This window comes from Rhipicephalus sanguineus, chromosome 9 (genome assembly GCF_013339695.2).
Source record: "Rhipicephalus sanguineus isolate Rsan-2018 chromosome 9, BIME_Rsan_1.4, whole genome shotgun sequence".
Classification (NCBI taxonomy): domain Eukaryota; kingdom Metazoa; phylum Arthropoda; class Arachnida; order Ixodida; family Ixodidae; genus Rhipicephalus; species Rhipicephalus sanguineus.
Window position 1 is genome coordinate 13452803 of NC_051184.2, and position 27772 is coordinate 13480574.

Sequence of the window (27772 nt, forward strand, 5' to 3'; positions counted from 1 at the left end):
TCAAGGGCCTGTTCCGTGCACTTTGTTACACGGTGCAACTATAATCTTGGAATCAATTCAACTGGTAAAGGCTTTCCTTAGCTAGCCAGCTTACATAGCCCGGGTAAAGTGAACTGATTTATTCTGTAGTGTACTTTAATTCTGTTGGAGCATAAAACCTCTAGTTGAACTGGCGTGAAGCAGTAGCCAATATTTCAAAGAAGGACACCAAAATGCACCATTTAATCTCGGTCCAATGATAAGAGTCGTCTACATTTTATAAATTAAGCTGCAAGGATGCACAACTAAGCACTTTCGTGAGATTGGTGCAGAAATTGGCAAATCAGTTCTGCTCACAATGTGCAAAGACATCCACTTATGTGCACACAACAGACATTTTCTTAGTAGCTTTGTGCACAGATGGGCTGATATTTTTCTCTGAGATGGATCACATGCCCTGTTGCAGTCATGCAATTGCTCAGTGGGAGGAACCAAATAATCTGTCGGCAGGCAGTCACAAGTTGCTTACATTTTTTATGAGCGTTGTACCTATTGAGCACATGGATGGCTCTTGCAAACATTGCAGCATTTAAAAACATCAGGCAGGAGAGAAGCACCCAAGCATTTTTAATTGGCTATACAGTACTGGCAGTTAAGAACTGCTGCCTCAGACACACAGAAAAGGCATCTTCACTCGGAGAAAGCACAGGCTCAATCAAGGAGTTGCTGGTCTGCAGCCAGAATATGGACAATCCTTGAAAATACCTCACACAACCTGCTGCCGATGTGCTGCTTGCCCACCTAGAGGAGCAAAACAGCACAAAGGCAACCTGATGGCATGTTAGGCATTACAGAACTGGTGCATTCACAAGACTGTAAAGGAATGTGTCGTTTATGTTAGTGGTTTCACTGCATGCCTCGGCACTCGTTTCATTGCTTGGCAGTGTGCTTGCTGCACGTGGGGCACTGTTTTGTGGCATGGCACTGCAACATTAGTTGTGCCCAAAATAATGCAAAGATGGCACAACAGAAAGCCTGTGCACAGATCCCCAAGTAAGAGAACACGGCTGCGTACGTGGGTAGACACTAAACCTCGAATGCACCAGACCTGAATGCCGTGTGGGCAGGCCCGTGTAGCGGGTGTGCAAGGGGTGCTACCAAGCACAGGTATGACAATGGGGCACAACTAAACTGAACGCCGTCGAATGGAATGTGCAGCCGCAACATGCACAGGCAGGCTGGCTGGGTCTTTAGGTGGGGACACAGCTCTGCTTACTTGCGAGCTGCGTTCCACCAGATAAAGTAGTGACGGATATGTACTGGCGGGATGCAACACTGCTACAGCAACTGGCATGGTCGGCAGCATTTCTTGTTTGTGAGAACCACCGCATTGTGTCTTGAAGTTGTGTTGTCCCATCGATCTTTGCTACCATCACCGAATGACAGGCGAGCACCTTTATCTGGTAGATAGCGTCTCACGAGTGTGTTGTAGTGCAACGCAACCACCATCAGACATGCAGCAAAGGTTAGGGCTGCCCCTTCGGAGTAAATGTATGAAACCAAAGGCCAGCTGTTGCCAACTCTTCACTTGCAATGTACATTGTTTGACTAAGACATGGGGTGCTACTACGCAACTCCCCAAAGGATGACTACAGGCATGGCATGCGGCCCATCAAATATGCACACATGTCATCGCCATGGGAATACTAGTAGACAAGGCAAAGAAAGACAACTGCTCTGACATTTACACATTCATATCCAGCCAGAAAATTAAAACCCCTCATAGATATGCTGTAAAGATCTCTGCATTTTTACAATTCAGTATATATAACAATGACAGCGCACTTACATTGGTGGCTCAAGTTAAACTTTACAAGAGAAGGCGTGTCCTCCGGTAAGCAAAAACTAGGCAACTGTAATAACAAGTGTCATCACAACTGTAATGTCGTTACACAATTATACCGAAAAGAAAATTAAAAAAAATAGAGGCAAGCTGATTGTACAAACAACCAATGGGGATACCATGCACAACAGTGCCAATGAGCTCCCCCATGCAGTAACAAGCAGGCTCTATAAGACAGTCAATAAATGTGCACACCAGATGTGGGGAAGGTGTTCTCACAAACGGATTAAGGTGGGGGGACACAAGCACAGTCGCTTTGGAACGGAGCCTACTGTAGGTTGCTGGTGGGCACAGCTGCAGCATCTTGTGTCATGTACGTGTGGTGCTGGCTCGTGCTCAGGTTGGTCGTCTCGCTCAGGTTGCTGTCGGCAGACGAGGGTGGAGGAGGCATGGCCAGGGGCGTGGCCTCCACCTTGCCAGTGGAGCCGGGCTGTGTGGTCACTGGGCTCTGGCCTTCTTCACTGCTGTACTCCTCCTGGAGACAAAAGTCGCGATAATGAAGGCTGCACTCACTCTCACCACCTGGAAGTGCACGGGTGTTCACCTCACCCTCATCAAAATGCAGTCACCGCGGCAGGAATCAAGCCCGTATGCTCAAGCTTAGAAGTGCAACACCTTAGGCACTAAACTACCACTGCTGGTACTGAGACATGCTCTACTTAATGTAGTTTTCGGACTACAGCTGTGCAATTCACCGAGTACAAAAGAAAGCGATGTTCTTTTTCGATATGCTGCCAGAGCCCATGTCACTTCTGATGTCATTTTGGATGCCTAGTCAGCCCAGTAGTTGCCTAGGGTGTCCAAGTGGCTGGACAATCCAAGCTACCAAGCCTTCATCTGTGTGTTCACCTTGTGCATTCAGGCACATTTAATATATCTCACTTTAACAAAGAAAAATGTTTGGTGACTGCTGTGAAGTAAACTCCACTAGCCAGAATTATCAGGCAGCTTAGAAAGGCATCAACTTCACCTTCACCTCCTGCCAGACTTGTACATGTTACAGAAAAAAAGTAACCGATTACAACTACAATTGTGTGCATTGAAAACTTGATTGATTAGAGCTGCCAACTGCTGCCCAAAGAAAGAGAAATTACTGAAAAGTGATTGACTGCTTCTAGGTTACACTCTTCCCAAGCTCTTTTAACAATGTAAAGATACAGTGAACATAACGAGCTGACCTGGGCCTTTCATTGCATCCTCTGTGGTGCTTGACATCTTGCTTATATTCACCAACAACTGGTTTTAAAAATTTGTCATCTTCCCTTGGTTCCTTTTGAGATCATAGCAGAATCACCGAAAACTCGATGTGCATGCTGCAGGGAAGGACAGTGTTGTAATGTATAGACAACTTTTTCTCCACGATTCTTGAGCCTCAATGCCTGCATCTAGGTAGTACTAATACAAAATGCACCACTTCACCCTGCTACCACTCAAGGAAGGCGCCAATGAAATAGGGCCAAACAGAAGGTGTGGCCACAGCTATAGATGATTTTCTGCAGCTGGTTTCTTCAATCAATCCTAGATGGCGCCACCGCACCGTGGCCTTTTGACAGCGCTGCTCAACATGTCTCCATCCACGCTGCGTCGTCTGCTCGGCATCCACATAACGTCTGCGCACATGTGTTGGGCAAGTAAAAGCGAGCAGACGGCAGCGCCGGAATAATGTCAACATGGCGGCACCTGTGGACCTGTGGACCTTGAATTTTTCACGTCGTCGTCGTCACAGCGTGTGACTTGTAAGTTCAACACCTATGCTTTTGTTTGCTTTACACTTGCGTCCTGAAGCTTCGAGAGCAACGTATTCGTCGGTATTTTGCAGTGTTTCCAAGATTCATTCTCAAATTCTCAGAGACAAGGCTTAGCCGGTGTGGCTAAATAAACAGCTGATCGCAATAATAAAGACAGTACATACCTCATGCTTTGTCCCATCCAGTGTGAGATGACAAAAAGCGATATCCAATTTCAAGATTTATTTATTGCTGTTAGGACAGCGGGTAAATAGCAAGCATGAGTTCGAATCGAAACGGGCAGTCGCACCTGCATGGATGCTGCCACGTTGGCTTGTAACCCCAGCTACTGACTAGCTAATACAACAATTAAAGGCATATGCCATAACTGCAAAGTAGAATAAACATATCACATATTGCTGAGGCATAGTACATGCCAAACAAACTCAAACGTCTCAACATTATCAAGTTTTAGGCGATTACAAGCAGAACTATGTTTTGCTGTGCAAGCATGCGACTTGCTTGCACCCTGCTGCAACCAGCTTGTGCATTACGGCCACGGCTGCTTTGCTGGCCCAATGCGTTGGCTGGGGGAAGGCCAGTTACGATCACGTGATCAAACATGGCTGCACCTGTGCGCCGCTGTGGAAAATCATCTACAGTCTTCAGCGAGTGGAGCAGTGAAGTGATGAAATGAATACAGAACACCAAACATGTCAAACCACGAGGCTGCTTGTGGGACGACTGCAGGTGTTTTCAGTTTTCAGCCATATCTCAAATCAGAAACATTGGCGATGTCTCATTTTTCAAGCTTCATTAGACTGCATGTGCGTCACCACTAGGAAATATTGCAACATTATTTTGACACAGCCCAGTTCTCAAGCAGTGCACACACACAGCAAAACTTTATGCAAGGTTTTTAAAACTGTGCCGAGCAAATTTTGAGAAACTCTCAGGTAATGATGGGAACGCTCACATCAGAGCCAGATTTGCAGTAACATGACATGGTTATCACCATTGCTCATAATAATAACTGCTTATAGCAGTCATTATATTAAAAAAAAAAAATTTCAATTTGTGAGTACTGTACATGGTGTGATGTGAGGCAAAGTATGGCATAATTAACTGCTGGGGTTTTACGTGCCAAAACCACCATATGGTTGTCCCTGCCGGCGGCAAGTTATCCTTTCGTCCATTTCAGTTTCTTCACATTTATATCCTAATTACTACAAAGAACGACCCCTATACTTTCCTTGGCATTATTGTCTGTTAGTTATCATTAACACTGTCTAACAAGGAAAAACGAGCCCTTAAAAGTAACCTTTCCTCCGTTCATAGCGAGGGTCTCGTTCTGGCAGACTTGATGCCTTCAAATAGTATGCGAGGGATTACTCGTTAGCTGCCAGCTCGTAAAAACTTCAGATGCTACGTGACGCCAACAGGCAGAAAAAGTGTGTTCCACAGTCGCCGCCACGGCTCCGATCGGTGCTGACTAACACTCCTAGCTTTAAATACACACATGTATATACTACCCCATAAAGTGGACGGGAGGATGACCACCGCCGTAGCTCAGTGGTAGAGCAGTGGACGCCTATTCGAAGGTCGCGGGTTCGGTCCCTGCCGGCGGCAAGTTATCTTTTCGTCTATTTTAGTTTCTTTACATTTATATCCTAATTACTACAAATAACATCCCCTATACTTCCTTGGCATTATTGTCTGTTAGTTAACATTAATGTGTCTAACAAAGAAAAACGAGCCCTTAAAAGTCATCTTTCCTTTGTGTGATTATGAGGCACGCCACAGCGGGGCACTCCAGGTTAAATTTCAACCGCCTGGGGTTCTTTAACGTGCACCTAAATCTAAGTACATAGGCGTTCATCGCATTTTGCCCCCATCGACATGCAGCTGCCATGGCCAGGAATCAAACCCCCGCCCTCGAGCTTAGCAACGAGACACCCTACATGCTAAGCTACCATGGCAGGTGCACAGTATGGCATAGATCTACCTGTGATGCCCTTCACATTTTGACGCATTTGTATTATTCCATATTGCTACTTCATATTCCATATTGGTACATATTATGCCCAGGTTAATCTTCTGAGGGTCACTGCTGCGCGTGACAAGTGGCAGTGACAGTGTTTGAAAGAAAGAAAATGTACCTTTTATGATTGAACCGTCACAGAATATTGCAGCGGAGGAGCACAATAATTCCATGACTTCGGGGGAAAAAAATGTCAGTATGCAATGGTTGTACATATACTCTTAGCTTTAGGGACAGCAGCAAATTTGGAAATGCCTGCCGTATGCGCTTCGGTGAATTTCCTTTTCATGAATAAGCACTCCGATTAGTAAATGACCCAGGTATACACACTCTTGTACAGATTCCAAGGGTTGGTTACCAACTGCAAACTTTTTTTTCGACAGGCTATAAATCATTACCTTTGCCTTTCACGGTTTCAACCATGTTTTGAAGCTTGTTGCCAACACTGCTGAAGCACAAAATTTCAATCTTAGGCTGCTGAGATACTCTGTTAATCTTTGCTCCTGTCATTTGAATTTTTTTATAGGAATGCAGTGAACATGCAAGCCATTGGCGTACACTCTAAGAAAAAGTCGAGTATTTGGGGAGTATTTCTGCCACACAACAATAATCGTCATCTGGCTCGCTCGCGTTTCCTTTCTTGAAAACTCTGCTTTTGTCACTTTCCTATAGAGAATGCTAAGCGACGCTGATAACGCGCATGCCGTTCATGACCGGGAAGTCCCGGGTCCGCGGTGATAACGCGAGGAAAGCACACGCAGTGGATGACGATTGTTGTTGTGTGGCAGAAATACTTCCCATATACTCGACTTTTTCTTAGAGTGCAGCCAGTGGTTGCTGGAGGTGAGGTGGGGAAAGGTTTCTTGCATGTGTATATACACACACGAATATACAAAGGGCGCTTCACTTAGGTCTAGCCCTCTCATTGAGAGAGTGGCTGCAGCACAACCACTGTGGGTCACGAGAGCACATCCATCCAGTGAAGGTGGTTACACCAAAATGTGCCACACTGTGCAGCAGCACAACACAGTCACGCAATCACCATTTTGGGGCAAGTCATTGTGGCTTTCGCCTGTGGTCTCACCTTGGGGCCCGTGCCTCTGACTCCTTCGCTTTTTCCGTCCTGGGCCCACAACACATGCAGGACAAGGGCCGCATGTCAGGAACATCACGCACCACACATGCAAGGTTCAAAGAGCAAAAACAACGGGGCTGCTGCACAGGGACACATTTATGGCTCACCTGGCCCCATTACTTTATTCTGCACACTCTGCCAAGGTCCTTCACCGGCGAACATTCTTCGAGAATTTCTCAAGTGCTACTCTGGAGACGAAAAAATTTATCTTCACTCTGCTAACAGCCCTAAGCAAGTAAGCAGTGTAACAGAAACAGGATGAGCCCATGAATTGGTGATAAGCACAAAAAAGAAAGGTTGCTCACTGTATCTTCCTCCAATGCTACAATTTTTACGCCACTGTCTCAGGCCGTGGAAACTGTTCTCGGCAGAGAGTGGGCGCATATTTTTAGCTAATATATAGCAGGGTCTGTGTTTCGGTGCAGTTTGGTGCAGCAGTAGCATTAATGGCATTTTTAGCAAAAACTTGCACTCCCAAAAACCACATTCTCTGGATGTCTTTATCAAAGGGTTCATAGAAGCTAATTATAGTTGATTATTGGTTAATCATAGCTGAATGGATGGAGCTTTGTTTGTTCTGTGACTAAGTGTTTCCTTATCCAAGGATTAAAATTAGGCATACCTACTGAAAATGCACGACCATAACTATGCCCAGGAATAAAAAAAAAAGCATAGCTCTCTCCCACTTCATAAGTACCAAGGAACATACACAGTGGCCGACAGTGGATGGACAACTCGTGTGGCTTTCTTTCGACACCTGTGTAAGCATCTTTTACTGAGCAGTTTCATTGAAACGCAGTACGTGCTGTTGCATGGAGCCAGCGCCTACTAGCTAACCAGGCAGTGGCACATAGCACCTCACCTGCCAAGCTCATACCGCGGTCACTGCCAGGACACTTGCTGTACCATACAAGCATGTGTTTGTTTGAGTACCCGCTCTCCTTCTGACCATGCAGGAGTGCGGTGAGTATTTTGTTGGTTCAATGCAGCAACAGCGAGCTGCTTTTGTTCCTGCAAGCGACGTGCACTTCACATTTTGATGGTGCACTCGTTCTGCTAAGCAGATCACTGGGTACACTCGTCACGACGGGGCTGTCGGCAATAGCACCGACTCGACCGTCGGTGGCCGCCACGACGCCTTGGAGCACTTCCAACGCCTGTACGGGCATCACTGCACTCATGCTGCAGTTGGAATCGTCGGTCTCCAGAGTTGCCAAAAAGGCAGCAGATATGTTGCGACACATTGTGGCATTAGCAACGCTGTAAGCCATACTGTGCGGACTGTCAGCCTATCGCTTATCGGGTATGACCACACTTCCTTGCCATGTGCCGCTCTCAAAAATGCTCGTGTGCTCTGAAGCTGATGGCTAGGGCCACACCCACTCATTTATTTCATCACTGTGCACGGTTTTTTCGCTTGAAGCAGTTTGAGAGCGCTGCAATGCCATTGCACATACAGCCACGTGGGTTTTATTTTATATTTCATGGGGTTTCTTTAAACGCTGGAAAAAAAGATCACCACACAGCAAGGACGTTGCCACAAAAAACTGAATCGGTCATTTTAAAGTGCCCTCTTCAACGTAACAAAACACACTTGGCCCCAAAGTGAATATTAAAAATTGTGCATAATTGATCTTAGTTAACGAACTAATTAAGTACATTATAAAAAAATACCCTATACTGAGTGCCACATGATGGCAAACCATATGTAGATTTCGTTCAGTTGAGGTTAACTTTTTGTAAAATCCTTGGTTCTTGTTACGTGAAACACCCTGTACATTTGAAACCTGCAAAGAAGTTACAATCTTTATAAGGGATAAAAAAACTGGTTTTGAGCCACATAGAGAGTGCAATATGGCCTAAAGAACATGTTCTCAACTGCACAAATGTAGCTTTCTAAAAATGATGCTTCGGCAGGTTTTGGTTCTCTTGTAAAAGCTGTAACCGTATGATACAACACATACGAATGAAAAAAATATTTCGAAAAGAAAGGACAGTTTAGAATAGCCAACACATTTTGTGCTGCTATGGAAAAGTTGAAGTTTCAATTTATGAGTAGAGAAACCACACTACAATGCGTGGCAGAATGCAAAATACTTGTGTACAGTGCATTTGGTACTGCAAGTTTGCAGATGGTGAAAATCTATCAGAGGTTGCCTCGAAACCAGACCAGGGTTTCGGCAAGCAAAACCCACAAGTTTCAACCCTGTAGTCGTGGTTACAAACGAATTCAGTAGACTGTCACACTACTCACATGCAGATTGGCGTAGTCGCCAGCTTCTTCAGGTGGCTTGGGCCGGCACTTGCCGCAGCAGAAGTTGCAGCAGCAGCAGAAGCAGCAGCACAGGTAGCATCCAGTTATCAGTCCACAAAACACGAACAGTGCCTGTACAGACAAGGCACCACTGAGGTCACAACACCATCTGAATGTTCAATCTGGCCGCACACTTCCGTACAAAGTTTTAATCCAACAAGTCAATTCTGCATGCTCAGCACATCAGACCAGCAATAAATCCTCTACACTGGGGGAACGACTGGACACTACATCTTGTTGGCTGGCACCCCTGCAGGGCTATCTTCTAAAACACAGATCGTCAAATTGGCCGTTGCCAGACAAGCTGTATTGGTGGCAGCACACATGTGCTTTACCTCAATGGCGATTCCCATGTAGAGCCCAAAAAGGTCTTGGCAGTATTCATGGGACAGTGAATGAGTCAAACATACATATGCCACAGTTGCCCATTGTAACTGTGACGGACTGCCATTTTTTTGCGACCCGGCGTCACAACCAATTAACGGACGCCGCACTCCCCCGCTGACCGGCCGAACCGCTTGCTCATGAAAAGACTGGTCTTTAGAGCCGGGAAGTGCTGAATGGGGTGTTCTTCGAACGTTCGCCGCCAACGTTTCATCCTTTGTACCTACGGCGGCGTCGGCAGGGCCGTGGAAGGCCGCGATGTACCCCGAACAAGCTGTAGACTGCAAGACGCACCGGCTGAGAGCCAAGGAAACTGACCATTCCCAAGGGTAACTGCAGGTGGACAAGTCGTATGAGAGAACTCCGACAGGTTGTCACTCGCTCAGTGAGAGCCCGCTCCTAATTAAAAAGGGGTGTGGCAATATTTTAGGGCGGAGTCGGTAACAATGAAGCATGCATGATTGTACCCATGCATGCAGAGGTCTCTTTTCCCCCAGGAAGAGAATGAGGGGACACGAAGGATGATTTAAGCGCAGGATTTTGCCCTGCTAAGCAGTCTAGTTGCTGACCAACATGGTGTAGGAGCAGATCAAGAAGTATCCCTTCTAGTTCATGGGTAAAATACAGCACAAACCAGACGATTAACACAAGGAAGACACTGGACAGAGTGCTGACTTCAACTAACAGTTTATTCTTGGGCGAGCTTGGCTACTTATGAAATACGATCAAAATCAGACAAGATATCTGCCAAAAATCGTATCGTATGTATATCTCCCAAAGATCGTACTTCATAAATAGGCAAGCTCGCCCAAGAATAAACCGTTAGTTGAAGTCAGCACTCTGTCCCGTGTCTTCCTTGTGTTAATCGTCTAATTTGTGGTGTTTTTTACCCATGAACTATGCACCACCAACTAGCCTGCCAGCAAATGTTATTGAAGTTCGTATCTCTTCTAGAAGGTTTTAGTGCAGCACTGTGTAGGCTAGCCGCCTAAACTTAGCCGTTCATCTAGTTGTGACGCGAAATTAACGTCTGCAACATAGGCATCGGGACTTCAATCTCGAGTTAGCTCAACCTGCCCGAGATCGCCTTCAAGCACTAGCCTCCCGGAAACACCAGCGTTGCAACACCGCCGACATCGCAGTTGTGCCAGAACTCTCTCTGACTTCTCGCATCCAATCGTCGTAGACTCAACACTGCTGGTCATCACACATATGCCTTCACCTGTTTACAACTCGAACTTTCTTATCTGTAGTTCTATTGTTTGTTCATTTTATGTAGTTTGCAATACTTCTCTCTTGTAAGCTGATTTATTGATTTTGTATGTATTTTATTAGTGTGTTACAGGCCCGTAGCCAGGAACGTTTTGTCGGGGGGGCCCACTTGCCGAGTCTTGACTATTTGAGAAAAACGCCTATTTTCATTATTTTCGGTAAAACACCACGTATCATAAAAATTTCGGGGGGATGGGCCCCCCCCCCCATCCCCCCTGTCTACGGGCCTGGTGTGTTAGTTTGTATGTACTAGATTCCTTGCACTGTAATATCACATTTTTTTTCACACACATCCCTGATCTCTTCGCTGTCTCTGCTTATGCACGGAACGACCTGACCTGCTGTCATTCCCGTGGCAGACTTCGCGCTGGCAACGCTAGAGTGGCAGCTTGTAACACTGACAGACTACATCTTTTACTCGATAAGGGTCAGTAATTGAATTACTTTGCTTTTCTGTGACCAATTGCATGTAATTTGTTACATTAAAGTGATGAAATGTCGGACAGAGAATGGCACAGGAGCTAACATTTAGACAAGTGGACTTGTCTTCGTCCAGACATCTTGTCAAAATGTCCACCTGTTAAAACACTATTTTTTATCACTTCAAGCCTCCACCTTCACCTGAGGTTAGCCTTGTTTAGTTACTTCAAAGCGATTCACAAGGCAAGCCGTAGCAGCAGATGCAGCTTTTACCATTTGTACTTAATGCAAACTACAGTAGCACGTCTGCAGTCACGTAACGCAGCAGCCTCAATGACGTGCATGTTTCAACAAGCACGCCCGAGAGCTTTGTATTTGTTTACCCATCTTAATGGCAGGTTATCTTGGCCTATATTGTTGGCACTGCATCCAGCATCTCACTTTTTTAATGTCATTCCATTGACTTGTAATCAATTCACCATCTGTGTAGCCTGGCGTTTGCGATGTTGGCGAAAGCTCAATGTGTCACAGAAGGTCACGACACAGTGACCACATACAGTAAAACCTCATAAATTTGAACTCCGTTCATTCGAAATCCCGCTTAATTCGAAGGATTTCTGCGGTTTCGTATTTTGCGAAGTAAATTTTAGTGGATAATTTGAAGGCGCGGTCGGCACCGGCCCGGTTAATTCGAAAACTTAGGGTGCCACGTGCCAATTCCAGATCCCGATTTCGCCGCGAATCTGCGGAAACGACGGCCCTTAGGATCAACAAGGCAATGCAGTGTAGCAATACTAACGAGTGACAGATGAAGCACCCCAGCCTCGCTGCTGCCAGTGAAAAAAAAAAAAAAAAAAAAGTGGTTTCGTGGTCAGCTGAAATGTGCGCCTGCGGAAAAGACTTGCTTCACTGCAACACAGCAGTGACACGCGGGCAGCATGACGCAGGCATCTCGCAACGTCACCACGTCATGATTTACCCATTCTTTCTGGGAAAATAGAGAAATTAATAAAGTATGGTCTGACTGAATTCGCGATGTATGCGAACCTCTGATTGGCGGTTGCTCCGGCAATCTGCACACTTGCACTGCTGGGGGAGTGCTTGCCTGGAACACCTACTTCGAAAACTCAGCTCGAACACGTCAATGATCATCGTTCCCAGCCAGAACACATAGCGAATTCCGTCACACTGGCCATAAATAAATTCTTTATTTTACCAGAAAGAATGGGCAAATGGTCGCATCGTGATGCGCTGACACTGCGAGAAGCAGGTGACGTGCTGTCTGCTTGTGACGACTGCGTTGCAGTCAAGCACACCTTTTCCGCAGGTGCGCATTTCAGCTGACCACGACGCCATTTTTTTTCTTTCTTTCTTTTTCTTTTTTTGCGCTGGCAGCAGCGAAGCCCGCTGCTTTCCCGGGTTCGCAGTAAAATTGAGCCCAGGTATTACTGGAAAACAACCCTTGGGGCCTCAAAATGGCAGGAACAGCAAACGAGCACCTCTGATTACTTTCAGTAATTCAACAAAGTTCTTTGCATGCCACTTGTTGTATGTTTCGTTAATTCAAAATCCGTTTAATTCAAATATTTTTCAAAGTCCCAGTGACTTTGAATTAAGGAGGTTTCACTGTATGTGTAACCCCTTACACTGCATGAGCTTGCCGGCATGTTTTACGAGATAGTGCTAGGAGATACTAAACTGCAGCTACACTTTTTACGAGCACCGCATGAACAGGGTTGGGGCTTATACACAACTTAAAGAGTTGCGCAAATATCAAAATAGTTTAAAGGCTCAACGTTGGATGCAAAGTCCCTGGTCAAAACCAAGCACTGCCAAACCACGAGATTTTTTCCTAGTGCAACCCATCCCATTTGTGGCAAGATTAGGTAACAGACGACTTTTCTGCCATAGTTCAGCAAGCAAATGCCTGGTGCGTAAAAGCAGAGGCAAAGTAACAGAGTACATTTTGGTAAGCCATCAGTTACGTTTGTGAGACAGCACCTAGTAATTGTAGTAGGTTACGTTTCTTACAGAGGCAATCGACTTCCTTTTGCTGCAACATGCACAGATCTGACAGACACTGCATGCTTTATTAAAACTTGAGCCCCCACCTTGCACCATCCACTGGTGAGCACGAAGTAGGTGTTGACATTCTCTTCACCAAACTGTTCAGCCACATAGAGGCCCAGGGAGCCATAATTGTCGTAGATGTTGCGCTTGGTCAGGTCCACGAGGATAGAGTGTGCTCGATTGATATCCTTGAACTGCATGGCCACAGTTACCATTATAAGAGAAGTCGCAGTGAGCACAACACATGGACACTTTTAATACGGCCCAATAGTCGTGCAACAATACACACATTCGATTAGTGTGTACAGGAGACTATGACAGGGTGGGTTAGACATCACTGGCCTTTGTTCCGACACAAACAGGCCGATGATGACGATGCCCAAAAAACACTATTAGCAAGGAACAAGCTCTTGTGGCCAGAACAGCTAAAGAGAACAACAAGGTGCAAATAAATTAGGCAATGGGAGAAGTGCACAAAGCACGTGCACTCCAAGTAATCGTTGAATGGCTTCATTAAAGAAGTTCATTGCCTTACTAATCAACTGCCGCAAAAAGCTTTTAGAATCTGCAAGCACGTGCGGAGTTTCAGATATTTGTCGCACGCTTTGAGCGCTTTCCTTTTGTACCAGCCAGTGCACTGAAAGCTGCGCATAAGGGGACGACAAGGGGGCAAGAAGCTATGCCTGTTCATCACCTTGAGCACTTTATTTTCGTTCCTTTTTCTTTTCTTCAAACACGCAGCTTACTTTCAGAGTGATCGTGAGTGAGTGCACGTGATGGCATCTTGCGGCAGCTGCAGTAACTATGCACCTCACGATGCTCCATCAGGTTTATGGAGCTGCCATTTGGGTTTATGGCATCGCTTGTCGAGAGAAGAGCAAGCAATTTCTAGCTGACCGAGAATTAATTGCAAATTCCAAGCCGTGTGCTACGCTCGGGGTGTCTACCAAGTTGACATTTCAAAATTCCCCGAGTTTTCCAGGTTTTCCCCCCGAGTGTTTTTGCTGAAATTCCCCGAGTGAAACAGAACTTTGTTTTATGTCAAGACGGGTAGATACTTTGTCGCTCGATGATGTCGCTCTCTTGTATGCATGTTAAAAATAAAAATGACTTAATCTCGTTTGAATAGTACAGAGTACAGGTAAATCTTAATATAGTGAAGTTGATAAAAAGATCTCGAAGATCTCCTACCACGGAGATCTTCGAGAAGTCCCATACATCCATACCATTTGTGCAGACGGAAGGGTATATTGTTCTCTTCAAATTAATACACTCAAATCAGAGGAATAAAGCACGAAGCAACACACGCAGGTCGTACATCTATGCGGACCACGAACTGCACGCTAGCGCAAGCCACGTTTTCCATCCAAAGGGCGTGGTGCAAGGTTCTTCCTTTTCCTGCAGGTGGTACACTCAGAATTTTGAAGTCTGTCAATTGGCAGACCGACTCCTATAAGTGCAAATAAGAGAACGGGGGCCCCGAGAAAGAACTCTGCATCCAATAAAAAGAGAAATGCCCAGAAATCTGTTACCAGGCGACTGTACCCATAGAACAAGAGAGTTGTCAGATGGATGCCAGGGACTGATGCATCTGTCCCCCAAACACCCCATGAAACCACAGACAGTTAGTAGGAGGTCTTAGTAGGAGTAGGAGTTAGTACGAGTAAACAGCTGCTGTGACCAAGTCAGAGCCCCCGAGTTGACAGAACATGAAACAGTTACATATACTTCCACACAAAGTATATAAATTGTTGTGTACTGACACAATAACCATAATCTAGCTTGCTTGGTTTTGTTTCTTGAGAACTCTGCACTCAGCGCTTTCCTATTAATCCTTCTGCTACCGTTGACGAGTAGAGTCATGAGATTTTGTAACAAAGTGACCAATGATGACTATACTCATCGTCAACAGAAACTGGTCCCACATGGAACCAATGAACAGATGCTCGTCATACTTGCATCTCTTTATGCTATATGGCTGCGCTTGTCCACGTTGGGCTTATTTGTTTGTTGGCTTTCATTTTTATTGCCATTTTTTATTGTATTGCCATGCAGTGAAGTTACCTTCGAGTTATATTTTTTTCATGCAATTAGTGAAATAAAGGAACCCCATTGAATTGAAAGAATGGTACTGTTTTATTCAGAAAAAAACGACAAATTGAGTGAAAAAATATTTTTAGTAATTTTCACACGTTTTTCTTTGCCTATGGTAGCGAAAGGGAGTGTTACGTCATGCTGATAGTGCACATGCAGTTTGTGACCTGAAAGTACCGGGTACACAGCATTACGGAAAGAAAACACATGCAAATTTAATGACAATGATTTTAGGGCAAAATGACAAAGGATGCAATTGAGTGCACTTCTAAAAGCAGACGTTGTCAGTCGACTGCAGTCTGACAAAATTTGGCTGGGCCGAATGGAGAACACAGAAGCAGACTAAAGCATAAAAAAAAAGTAAAAAAAATCGCAGCATATCCCCGGGGTGAATGATGATTAGTGGGGCGAAGCTCGGGAGGGAATCATCGGTTAGCCGTGAAACTCTTCCGTGAAATTAGCCCAGTACATCATATAAAGAGTGTGAAACACCGTGTATATATTAAACATCAAACTTTTATTGTACTGTTGGTTTACGTGGTCTTCATTATCACCACTTTGCGATCGGTGAAACACAAGGAAAGTGTCCGCTCCCGAGCGAAAGAGAAAGCGCGCCAAGAGCGACCGCGTTCCCCGCTCGTGAGAATGGACCATTTACAAAAATCTGCAAAGCAGCTTTACTGCAAGGTTGTTTTCCAACCAAAAACTCTCAGTCGCAGACTGGTTTTCTCGCTCATTGTACTTTTACCGCTCCTAATTCCAGTGAAGGCACGCGAGTACGACAAAACGACCTCTTTCCCCAACTATTACTGTGGGGCCGCCTCATACGAACCCTCAGCCTTCGCTAGGTGGACAAGGCAGCCGTCGTTCGTAAGAAAAAAAAGGGGGGGGGGAGGGGGTAGAGAAGCAAAAACAGAATGAGCGAGAAAAGCAGTCGGGGATTGAGAGTTTTTGGTTGGAAAACAACCTTGCAGGAAAGCCGCCTTGCAGATTTTTGCAAATGGTCAATTAACAGCAAGGCTAGAGGGAAGACACGACGCGCGTGGCGTTCCTCTTCGCGTTCCACGACGCGAGGTCGGTCGCATGCCCAACGAAAGCCAACGGAACGCGATCGTGCAAGTGCTCCGGCTTCGCGAACAATGCACGGCGTTTACTGCACATAAAGCGTCCCAAAAGCCAAAACCAAACATCTTGCTCAAGGTGTGCTTTGCGTTTTTCGTAGAAACAATTTCTTTATCATGTACATTAAGACGAAAAGTTGAAAGCTCACTAGAGTATACCGCCCGCAAAGTAGGTCTTTTAGTGTGATTTACCTCTCGTACGGCAGGGTTCTCGCGCCGTTGCCGATCGGCGCTCGCCTGTTGCCGATCCACCTCGCCCGTTGCCGATCGGGCGAGGTGGCTACATACTACTACTACAGAGGAGGGAACGACCCACACCCTAAGGTGCTTCGCCCCTAAAAACAAGTTCGGGTATGATGAAGGTGTCCTCGCCACGTTCGGTACAAGGGAAACCATGTTCGGTACAGTACAAGGGAATGTACCGCAGCTGACAAACTTCAAGATAGGCATAAGACGGCGACTCACTTTTTCAGCAGCTTCTGGGTTGTCGGGATTCTTGTCCGGGTGATACTTGAGAGCTAACTACAGGCATGAAACGACAGAAAGGAGTGTGTGAGATGCCTTGAAAATCCCACAGAACTGCGACAGCAACTGACATGTGACAAAGAACAACTCGACTTAACGAGTGTGTACGTTGAGCACCTGTTGTAGATCGTAAGTCGTATAACCGATTTGAGATGAGGTAGGTTGCAATAACACGAGTTCTCTGCGTTGCTGTCTCATCACCAGCAGGGTGCCAATAAATGCACCGAGTCATTTGACAAGCACACTGTCCAACGCATGCTCCAACTTTCGTCATGGAAACGCACTGGTTCACAGTACCAAAACGGCCAACCAAAGAGTCCAAGAACTAACCCTCCGGTAGGTCCTCTTAATGTCTTCAGGCGTCGACGTCTTTGGCAGACCCAAAATTTCGTAGAGGGAATCTCCGGAGGTGCTGCACCAAAAGACAAGCGCCTTGTGAGATAAGCCGCGCCACTACGGCCCCTCCCCCCCCACCTACGGACACGAGCAGAGACTGCCCCAAAACAGAGGCATCGCAAAGAAGCGTTACACTTCGCAAAAGACACCCAGGTAAGCGATTAAGAAAAGCTAAAGCGGAACAGTATCTACGCAGGCAGCCTCGCCGGATTGGGCGTTAGGCTTATAGAGACGTCCCGAAACCGACACTACTCACGACAGCTTTCGGCCGGGGTAGTCCATGTCGAGACCCACCAATGTCCTGCAGGCGGCGAGCGCAGAACAGCCAAGCCGTAGCAGATAATCGCTATCGCACGGTACACTTGGCTCTGCTCATCGTTATCCAGGCCCCAAATCCTATGTGACAGTTCGCTCAGACCGTTTCCTCGGCGCAGTCACCCACTCCAACGCAAGAGCAGCAAGACGACCGCTGCAGCAGTGGCCGCCAGCGGCAATGAACGACAGCTCGCCCATTGTTGCGAACAGGTTGCGAACGTACTACGTCAAATGCAGCCCACAAGAAAAAAAAAAAAGTGAGCTCCACTCACTCTCTCACTAAGAGAATTTGCATAAATGGGTCTAGAAAATTTTTTGCCAGCATGTTACACTCTCTGCAACACTTGAAAGCGCAGAAGACGAGCCGCACTGTGAGAGACACGCATTAAATTACCACGATGGTTCTCAGTCGATTGCATCGTTCATAAGCCCCCCTTTTCTTTTAATTGAAGCTTTCTGCAGCCGTGTTGTTGCGCAGCCTCTTTGACCAGGCAACGATAGCATGTGACGTCGCTATTGGTGACGTCGTGACGACGTCATCGTTGATCGCGTGATACTTTTTGGAACGCCCCTGCTGACGCCGATGGCCACGCGAATGCTGAGGCATAGGGGGGCGGATAAAAGGAACAGGTCTGTTCAAGTTCACAGGACTCCACTGACAACCATGGACCCGTGAAACACATTTAAAACGTTTAAAACCTCAATAAAACGCTTCAAAGAGGTTTTGTGTTTCATGGGGACTAACATAAAGAGTCAACACCTTTATGAATGAATCGTCACATATCACATCCATAATCTAGTCTGGCTGCTCACTTTTGTGTCGTCAAGCACTTCTGTGCATTTATTTTTTAAGAGAGATTCTTACATCACTGCTCAACCAAACGAAGTATTTTTTGGCAGAAACCAGCAACCAGCTTACGTAGAGTTAATTATCACGTAGGAAAAACTATAGACGGTTTCTCCAGCGCTTGACGTTCTCTGGTAACATTGCGCATTCACCGGAAACGCACCCTAGAAAACTTCCTGTTTACCGTGTCTTAGTGTGGTTTTAGTCTGCGTTGCGGGCAGCAGCTGCTTGTGTTTTGGTGTTTTCTGCGTATAGAATTATTCCAATGAAGCGCTCGCTACTCGGGCACTTCTGTGCCAGGATGCACTCAGCGATCTGGAATTAATTTGCTATTGCAACTCGGACCGTTCTGTTTCCCGACAGATGAAGGCAAATAGAGCGTCTGGATTGCAGCAATCAGGCGATGGAGAAAACTTTCCCACAAAGAGCGCGTAGATTTGTTCTGCCCACTTCATCAAAAGCAAGCAAAGCTCTGCGCATACTCTAATGGGACCGAGGCGATGCTAAGATGTTAGTCAAAGGTCCCCAAATAAACGAACACGTGAGACGCCGTCATCTTCCACCCATGAACAGATAACTGCGCTGACGCCTGAAGTGGATAACAAAATGTGAAGGCTGGCTAACGCCGAAAGTTCATCGTAAAGGGGTTTCTCGTAGTTGGAGCCTCATCATCATGTGCTCTGTTAGAAGCAACCATAGGCGTGCACAGTGTTCCCCATCAGGGGAGGGGGGCAAAGGTGCATCGCAGTGCCCCCCGCCTTACTAAGTCCAAGAATGGAGCAGACTTTACGTCCCCCCCCTCTTAGCTGACTAGGGGGGGCGCCCCCCCTCCTCCCCTGTGTGCACGCCTATGGAAGCAACACTCGGGACTCCAAAGCAGCCACACTCAACATGAATCGCCACACAACGTACGTCGCGGTGCCTACGTTTTGTTGCCAATTACAGTGACGCCGTTGCATTTGCTTTTTATGAAGCGACGCCTGTGAGTGGGTTCGCATCGGTGCGAGCAAATGACTCATCACCTGTAGCGTTGCCGCCAATAAACACAGTCACACTCTAAGTAATTTGTCTTTCGGTGTGAGCATAGACTGTAGATGTAGGCAGGTGAAAGTTTGATTCAAGAATAGTGTACTGGTGAGTAAACCATAGTAGTTTGCAAGACTCAGCCGCGCCTGACGTCATCTCATAATGAGTACGTTTTATATTATCTCAGTCACACCGAACACATTGGATCACGACCGATTCTGATCGGCGCCGATCTCGATCAAAAGTGCCCCATGTGACACAGGCACAGTAATAAACGCTTTATCGTGATGTTGTGTGCCTAGACCAAACTACATAAGTATATCCATGGCTGTGACAGGAGGCAGGTTTTTAGCTCCAGTCAAAAAACTGAATTGCACAACTTCCCTATCCAGTGGATCAGGCAACTCTTCTCCTCGCCACTGCAGTTCCTGCTTGCACTTCTCCCGTACCACGTCGCAGAGCCCCTTCGTGTAGTCGCTAACATCGCTCTAAACACATGTGAAGGAATGCACCAGAAATAATAGAGCAACAAACTCAAACACACCAGGCAAACACCGGCGGGCCCGTTGAAAAAGTATTACCGGAAGTGGCGCACCGGAAGTCTTCTTGGGCTGACCATTCAGCACACGCCAGCTTGTTTACGAACAGCGAACCCGTCTATATTAAGCTTCCAAGTTCCAAAGGCCAGCACAGATCTGTGCGCTGGCAGGCACACTGCTGTTCAGTGGATGGAGCTTACATTGTTGTTTACTTTCTAGCTTTCATAGAGGGGCTTTTCATCAGGTGACCAGAGAGGCCATCCATGCACCTCTGTTCAACTTCCAAGACAGCCATGGCATTTCTTTATTTTCTTAAATACTGTTGATATCCATATTCTGAAGCTCACACTAACAAAAACATGTCGCACTAGAATTTAATGTCAATAAATTCATGTATTTCATTTATTGCACCCTCACAGCTGCAGCATAACAGAGGGGAGTGGTATCAAACACTAATACAGTTAATACAGGTAGACATAAGAAAATAAAGCACAACAAAAAATGACACAAGGTAAACTAATCAGTTACTGTAAGTTGTCTGGAAACATTGACGATCAGTAATGTCTGTGATGAGAGCAGGAAGGTCGTTCCAATCCTCACAAGTCCCAGGAAAAAATCAGTTATGGAAAGTGTCCTGCAAAAAAGAACAGCAACCTTATGTCGGTGATCAATGCGTGCATGACAACACATACTGGGGAGGAGAAATGAAGGCACTGTGTAATGAACTATATGGGATGAAATATGCGGTGAAAAAGACACAAACAGTAAATTTTATGGCGGGATGATAATGATGGTAGTTCAAGGCTCGCCTTCATGCTATGAACACTTGCGGTTCACGCATAATTAGACATAATGAAGCGTGTCGAGTTATTCTGAACCATTTCAAGTGAGTAAATTAGGTTATCATGGAAAGGGTCCCAAACTGAGGTGGCGTATTCCGCCTTTGAGCGAATCAGTGTTTTGTACAGTAAAAGCTTGATAGCAGGAGGAGCATGTGAAAAATTTCTTCTAAGTGAGTGTTTTGTTAGCGCCATTGACTATAATAGATTCAATGTGTTCATTCCAGGTTAGTTTCGATAATATATTTATGCCAAGATGACTATACTTCCAGAGGAGAGTTGTCAAGAATATATGAAACTGTCGTGTTAGTAGACTGAGTTACGCACGTGACCTTGCATTTTTTAGTGTTTTATTTCATGCACCAAGTTTTATGCCCAACGGACACAGCGTCAGGATCGGATTGTAAAATAGCTGAGTCGTTAGGGCTGGTTATTTCTCGAAATATTATGCAGTCATCTGCAAACAAGTTAATGTGGGAAGAAACACAAGAAGGGAAGTCATTAATGCAGGTTAAAAAGAGGAGAGGACCAAGTACCGATCCTGAGTAAACCTGAGGAAACGGGACTCGGAGGAGAGTCAGTATTTTTAGCTGAGACAAACTGGGAACGATTTATTAAAAAACATTCAAGCCATGTTTAGAATCTAAGTTTAGTAGCTGTAACTTATTCGAAGGCTTTTTCAAAATCTAAAAATACACAGTCAGCTAGAGGTGAACGATTGAAGGCGGCATGAAGATGGCGAGTAAAGCATACAAGTTGACTTTCGCACGAGGATGTCTTATAGAAGCCATATTGTGAAGATGAAAAAAAATAGTGTTCGATTCAAGAAAAGATACAAGATTTGAAGACAAAATATGCTCAATGATTTTACATGGAACAGTAGTTAGAGCGCAGCATAGCCTCAGCTGCTTTTGCGCCATTAAAGCTCATTAATTAACTCACTAGTTTAGAAATGGAAGAATAATTTAGAGGCGAGTGCTTGTTATCAGACTGGTGAAGTGGAACCACCCTCCTGATCAAAATTGTTTGTGAGACAAAATTTGAGCCAATACAAATGCTATCTACATACATTTTGGGAGTGTACTGTTTTGGACCAGTCTGTACACAGGAAAAACTCCTGTGCACGGCCCTGTCTTTGGTGCTTTATTTTTTCCTACCAGACAGGCATTTAGTGAAGACAGCTGGTCATAGCAAAGATCACTTTCAATTGAAAAAATTTATGAAATCAGCACACAAAGCATATATGGCCTTCAATATCAGCTCAAGCTGGTCCCTGCCAGGATACATGTAAGGCTGGAGTTACCCTCTATGGCTCCCAAAGGCTAAGGAGCCGGATAACTTTGCATAGGGCCAAATCTCCTCGGGAGAAGGGAGTGTTGGACATTGAACAAGCTGTGGTGCGTTGAATGTGGTGCACAAAATAAATTCACCATATTGTTCGATCAAAATTTGGAAGTTTATGTGCTTCATTCAAGTGTATATTAAAGCAAGAAATGCAGCCAGCCCGTTCATGGGCAAATTTAGGGGTGCAGGGGCAAGCGCACCCCACCAGCAAATGATGCAGGACAAAACCACCTGTATCCATCGCAGAGGTTCTTAAACATTGAGTACTATATATGCCAATTACAATTAGTAACTGAAGCAAAAAGACAATGATCAAGGTTGTTTGCACATGCATACAAGCTTGCTTAACACAATGTGAATACAATTTAGAAAAAAAAAAGAGCTGCCCAATGTCCACTGCCGAAGACGTGGCAGATACTAAACACACTACATTTGTGAAGACACAAGTGTTCTTGGATAGAGTGATTTCAAGTGCTTAAGCATACGACGAACAGGGTCAATTAACATTTTTTTTCTTCCTAGGCTTTGGCTGTGATTCTGCCATCTTCAGGGAATAGTACACGTAACAGCAGAATTGTACATTTCTTAAGTACACAGATAGTTTAAGGGGCTCCAAAACAAATGATAAAATACTATAAAATAGTACAGCAAATGTCGCAACAACTCATTAACAATAATAAGCCTTTTCCGGGATAATTTCTGCGCACATTATAAAACAGTACAGGACATGGCAGGGCCATGCAAACATACCTTGCAAATGCAGTGCTTGAGTTAGGCAAAGGCACAACTGAATAATTAGAAATGTGAACCTCAATGACAAGCAAAAATGTGCATCAAAAGCAGTGTAGCAGACAAAATAAGTTGCAATGAAGATATAGTTGCGTATCAATAAAAATGTTATCCCACCTCTATATTAATTTATTCCTCATTAAACAACCTCGAATGGGGAAGTACTTGTGAACTTCCCTTTTGTGGTGCAAAGGGAAAGCAGTACAATTTATCGATGGACTGGCACGTATTGTTGACATACTACTTGGATAAAGGAACATCGCAGAGGCCATGGGCTTTTCGAGTCTCAAACACTAGGGCAGCTTCGCAATGAAGGAAGTGTGCAGCTTCTTTGTTACCCTCATCTCTCTATTTGTACCGTCTCTTTATTTCTCTCTATTACTTTCTGCCTTGTTCCCTTCCTTTCTCTCATCTCATTCTGGTATGCTTCTTTCTTTGATTCTCTCCCTTTCTATGGAATGCTTTGCTCTCTCCCCCCTCCTCCTCGCTTCCCTTTCCCGCCACCTTGCTGTGCTATACTATACAAGGCTATGCTCTGCTAGTGTGCCTGGATAGCCGAGTGGTTAGGACGCTTGCCTTTGGATCGTGGGTACGCGGGTTTGAATCCCGCCTCGCCAAGAATTTCTCTCTTATCTGTACTCGTTCTCTCAACTATCAGAGTTATTCCATCCTGTGCCGGAGAAATCGGCGCACGTGTTTTGGGAGCAAAGCAGGAGATGAATAAGAAGACTGAGAGGAAGAAGAGGACGAAGATAGCGCATGCCTATTCGTGATGAGGATAGTTTCTGTTTGCACTACCCGGTGCAACGAAAAGCTTAAAGGGCTCCGTCCTTAAAAAGGCTTTTCAGTTTGGTCAATGTATTTAAGTGTGAACACAGAGCATATGCTACCATGTACGGAGTGGTACTTGTGTCACAGTCAAAGTCATTTTTCATCTTAGAACCAAGTTTTGCACTGTGTTTTTTACTGCAAGTGTAGTCATGTGGTTGCATACCTTGCAGTGGGTTTTGTGGCAAGGATGACAGCGAAGGTAAGTTGAGTAACAATGTGGCGTGTGCACGCGATGGTTGCATAGAAGGCTTGTCTTAAATAAAATGTTTGTGGTGGACCATTCCGTCAACACATTCAGTAGCATTTTCAACAATTTCAGGTGGCTATTTTTGTTTCCCAAGGGCATCTCAAACTTTGCTGCACTTATTGGCAATGTCGGTGCCTGTAGGGTATCCCAGTCTTGCAGTGCTTTGGACCACAGCTTTCGAAATAAAGATGCAAGACTGTTTTCTAAAGTACTTAGCCATCACTTTGTTAGCATAGTTGGTCACTGTGATATCAGAATAAGAGTTCAAGAATGAGATAGCTGGATGAGCATGGCCGAAGCCTGTAATAAAGGACAGCAGTTCCACTTCTCCATGGTGCCATACAGGAAATATATTGTCAGTCAGTCTGTAGTACAATGGTTTTAATGCACCAAGAATTTGTCTTCTAGCTGGCCGATTCACCGACACAATTTGAAGGCTGTGGGTTTGGTCTCCAGTGACACTTTCTTTTCCATTTATGTTGCAATTACTAGACCACAGTAAAGACTGCGAATAATGTCCTCTATCTAACAAAGCAACACGCCCCCGATCCTTTTCCCTTCTCTTGTAGCTGGCCCATAAGTATTTTTGCAGAACTAGGCCCTACTTTTGTGCCCCACTGAAATTCCTTTCACCTAGCTCCACAAAGTGTGCTCCATCAAACTCAAAATTCTTTAGCATTAGGATTAGCTTTAGTAGCATAGCTATAGTGTAGTGCTGTCCAATGTTTAGTCAGAAAATGTGTCATCATAAGTCTGCAGTACTGCCTCAATGCTGCCAGTGCATGGGATGAGGGTATAAAGGGAGGCCATGTCTAATGTTACAAGCATTTACCCAAGTGGCATGTCTAGACTGACGATAACAAGACAAAACTAGTTAGCACCGTTGAGATATAAATTTTTTTACTCATCTGTACTGAACTATAGATCTGTTGTTTGCTTGAGCAAGCTCGGCAGAGATGTCCCAAAGATGGTCTGTGTTAGATCTCGTCCAAGTGAACTTGGAGAAATGGGTTCCCCGTCTTGCCAAGCGATTGTGAATCGTGGTTTGCATACCAATGTGAAAAGTATATTATCATCGCCTGGACCAGATATACCAAATGTTTTTCTGCACAACAGATATGCAACAAAATTATTCCACTTTCTAGTTATTATACTTCACGATTGTCTTCTGAAGCACTTCATACAACTGGTTGAAGGCACGTGTCGGACATGCACCACAGAAGGGCGATGCTGCACAAATTGTCACATATCACCTACAGCTGAAGAGATTCACAAATCCCTACTGAAAACTACCAGCGTGACTTTCATGAGTATTATTGCGATAGCAATAATATGGACAGTCTCGGCTGGTTTTTGCCACCGCCGTCATGCACTGTATATGTATAAGTATGTATATATATATATAAAAGTCCCAAAGAAAAATAATTAAGAAAAATGCTTGCCAAGCGCGGAATCGAACCAGCGACCGCTCGCTCCGCAGCGTGTGGCGCTAACCACTACGCCACAAAGCGCAGATCCTTCAGGTAGCTAACAGCGAGCATTATATACACACCTTTTACCGCTGGCAGGACTCAGAGACGGCAGGCACTTATAAGCGTTTCTTCATCACCAGCGAGATGGCGCGAGGAGCGCAATGGGCGCATTTAAAAGTCGTCGTCCAGCTCGCTCGAGTCTTCTAATTTATTTGCACAGGGAGAACCTTGCCCTTCCACTATCTGTAGTTGCTGCCGGGGGGCAGATGTGTGTGCAGCGTAGCAGCGCGTCCATCACGGGCCGCTTTACTTGCTATCGCATTCATTGCTTTGCCCTTGCGGTTAAACTGTGACTTTTTTCTGGTGTTACCGAATTATATAGCACAACTAGTACCAACTGCTCACAACTTTCCAAATGTTCTCGACAAGTTAGGGCAAGCCGACGTAATTTTCTTGGATTTTAGGAAAGCGTTCGACCTTGTTTCACACTGCCACTTTATCAAATAAATTCAAAGTGGTCAACCTGTCAGCGTACCTACCATAAAATCCCAAGCAAGCGCCCCTCCTAAGGTGAAAGATGATCCGACAAGATTTGGAGGCGGGGTCCTTGCTCGGTCATGGAGCAAAATTCAAGATGGTGGAGAAAGAGCCACTAAGAATACACACCCGTGCTTCTAATGAAATGCTTTATTGAGTACGCATGCATTCACCATTTTCAACACAGTGAAAATGGCGGGAGGGGAGGTTGGAGGGCGCTTGCTCTGTCAGTGGCGCATATTTCACATCTCTCAAGAAGAGAAGGGGGGCACTTGCTCGGGATTTTACGTTAATTGGATAACTGCTTACACAACTAACCGCAAGTGGTTTGTTGAAATCAACAATAACTTTTCAGATAAGCTTCCTATAATTTCATATGTCCAGCAGGTCAGCATTTTAGGACACTTATTTCTAGTAGATACAGTAGAACCTCTCTAAGTTTTTCATTGGACCAAGAAAAAAAAAGCAGTAGCTGGTAAATGGGGGCGAGGAGTTACGGAGCCGCCCTCCATCAGGCGTGCCTCTCTTGCATGCTAGGTAGCATAACGCTGGCGCACATGAGACGGTCCTCATGAGTTTGGCTGTTGGCGTTCCAAAAAAACACCACGCGGAAGCCCTCCAGGGCATTTCTATGAGTACTTTCGAAACGAGAGAAGTTTTCGCAGTCAAAATAATAATCTTGGACAAAAAGAAGAACAGAATTGTCTACACGCACTATTTATTTACAGAACATGTACAGTGAGCGTACATTGCAAGTGGTCGCCGTGATGGGATATGGTATCCCCAAACAAGCTTCTTGTGTGAAAGGCAGGCAATCCCTGAGGGCAAACTATGTGACATACACTCTTACATTGGTCTGTATAAGTAAATGGGGCATACCGGAATGAAGCCCCAATTAAGCGATCGCGTGGCCACAGCATATATCAGCATTTATAGCTGTATACACAAGTGACCATTGTTGTGTAGACGTTATCAAAACTTTTCGAAAATAATTTCTTAAAAACTTTGAAGAGGCCCTGCAACACTTCTTGAGCATGGTCAGAAAACACTGCCGATCGGTAGTCGAGGCTCTCGAGAACACGCGAGCCAAACATTATAGCGCAGCATGCGGCCTGGGATTTACAATCAATTCTCAAAGTCATATAGAAATCGCTCCCTCTTCTCTCTGCAAATGATGCCATAAACCCAAATGACCGCGCCATATGCCCAAAGTCCATGGCCAGTGGCTGATCTGAGCATCGCGAGCTGCATAGTTACCGCAGCTGCTGCGGGATGCCACCACGTGCCTGCACGCGCTCTCACAATCACACTGAAAGTAAGCCGTGCGCTCGAAGAAAAAAAGAAAAGAAAAAGCTCGAGGTCATTACGCGCCCTGATGAAGGGACGCATCTTCTTTTGCCCCCTTGTCATCACCCCCACTGTGCAGCTTTCAGCTCGCTTGCCGGTACGAATGGAGAGGGAAAGGGCTTGAAGTGTGCAACAAATCCCTGCAACTCCGCTCGTACTTGACGGAATTAAAAAATTTTTGCGGCAGTCGATTTGCGAGGCAATAAGCTCTTTTAATGAAGGCATTCGACGACTACATGGAAAACCTGTGCGTGTCGT

At 45.4% G+C, this 27772-nt stretch overlaps 1 protein-coding gene across 2 annotated transcripts; it reads right to left on the reverse strand.

Annotated features, from left to right (window-relative positions):
• Positions 1–192: 192 nt before the first annotated feature.
• LOC119404615 (dnaJ homolog subfamily C member 5) lies at positions 193–17889 on the reverse strand. Of its 2 annotated transcripts, XM_037671179.2 has the most exons (7): positions 17638–17889; positions 17316–17397; positions 16926–16982; positions 13287–13439; positions 9040–9171; positions 6735–6773; positions 193–2357 (listed from the first exon to the last, which is right to left on the reverse strand). In XM_037671179.2, exons 1-7 carry the CDS (start codon positions 17661–17663, stop codon positions 2151–2153), a joined length of 696 nt encoding a protein of 231 aa, XP_037527107.1. In that variant the 5' UTR covers positions 17664–17889; the 3' UTR covers positions 193–2150. The 2 variants fall into 2 exon arrangements, with proteins under 2 accessions (XP_037527107.1, XP_037527108.1); XM_037671180.2 differs by lacking the exon at positions 6735–6773.
• Positions 17890–27772: the final 9883 nt, after the last annotated feature.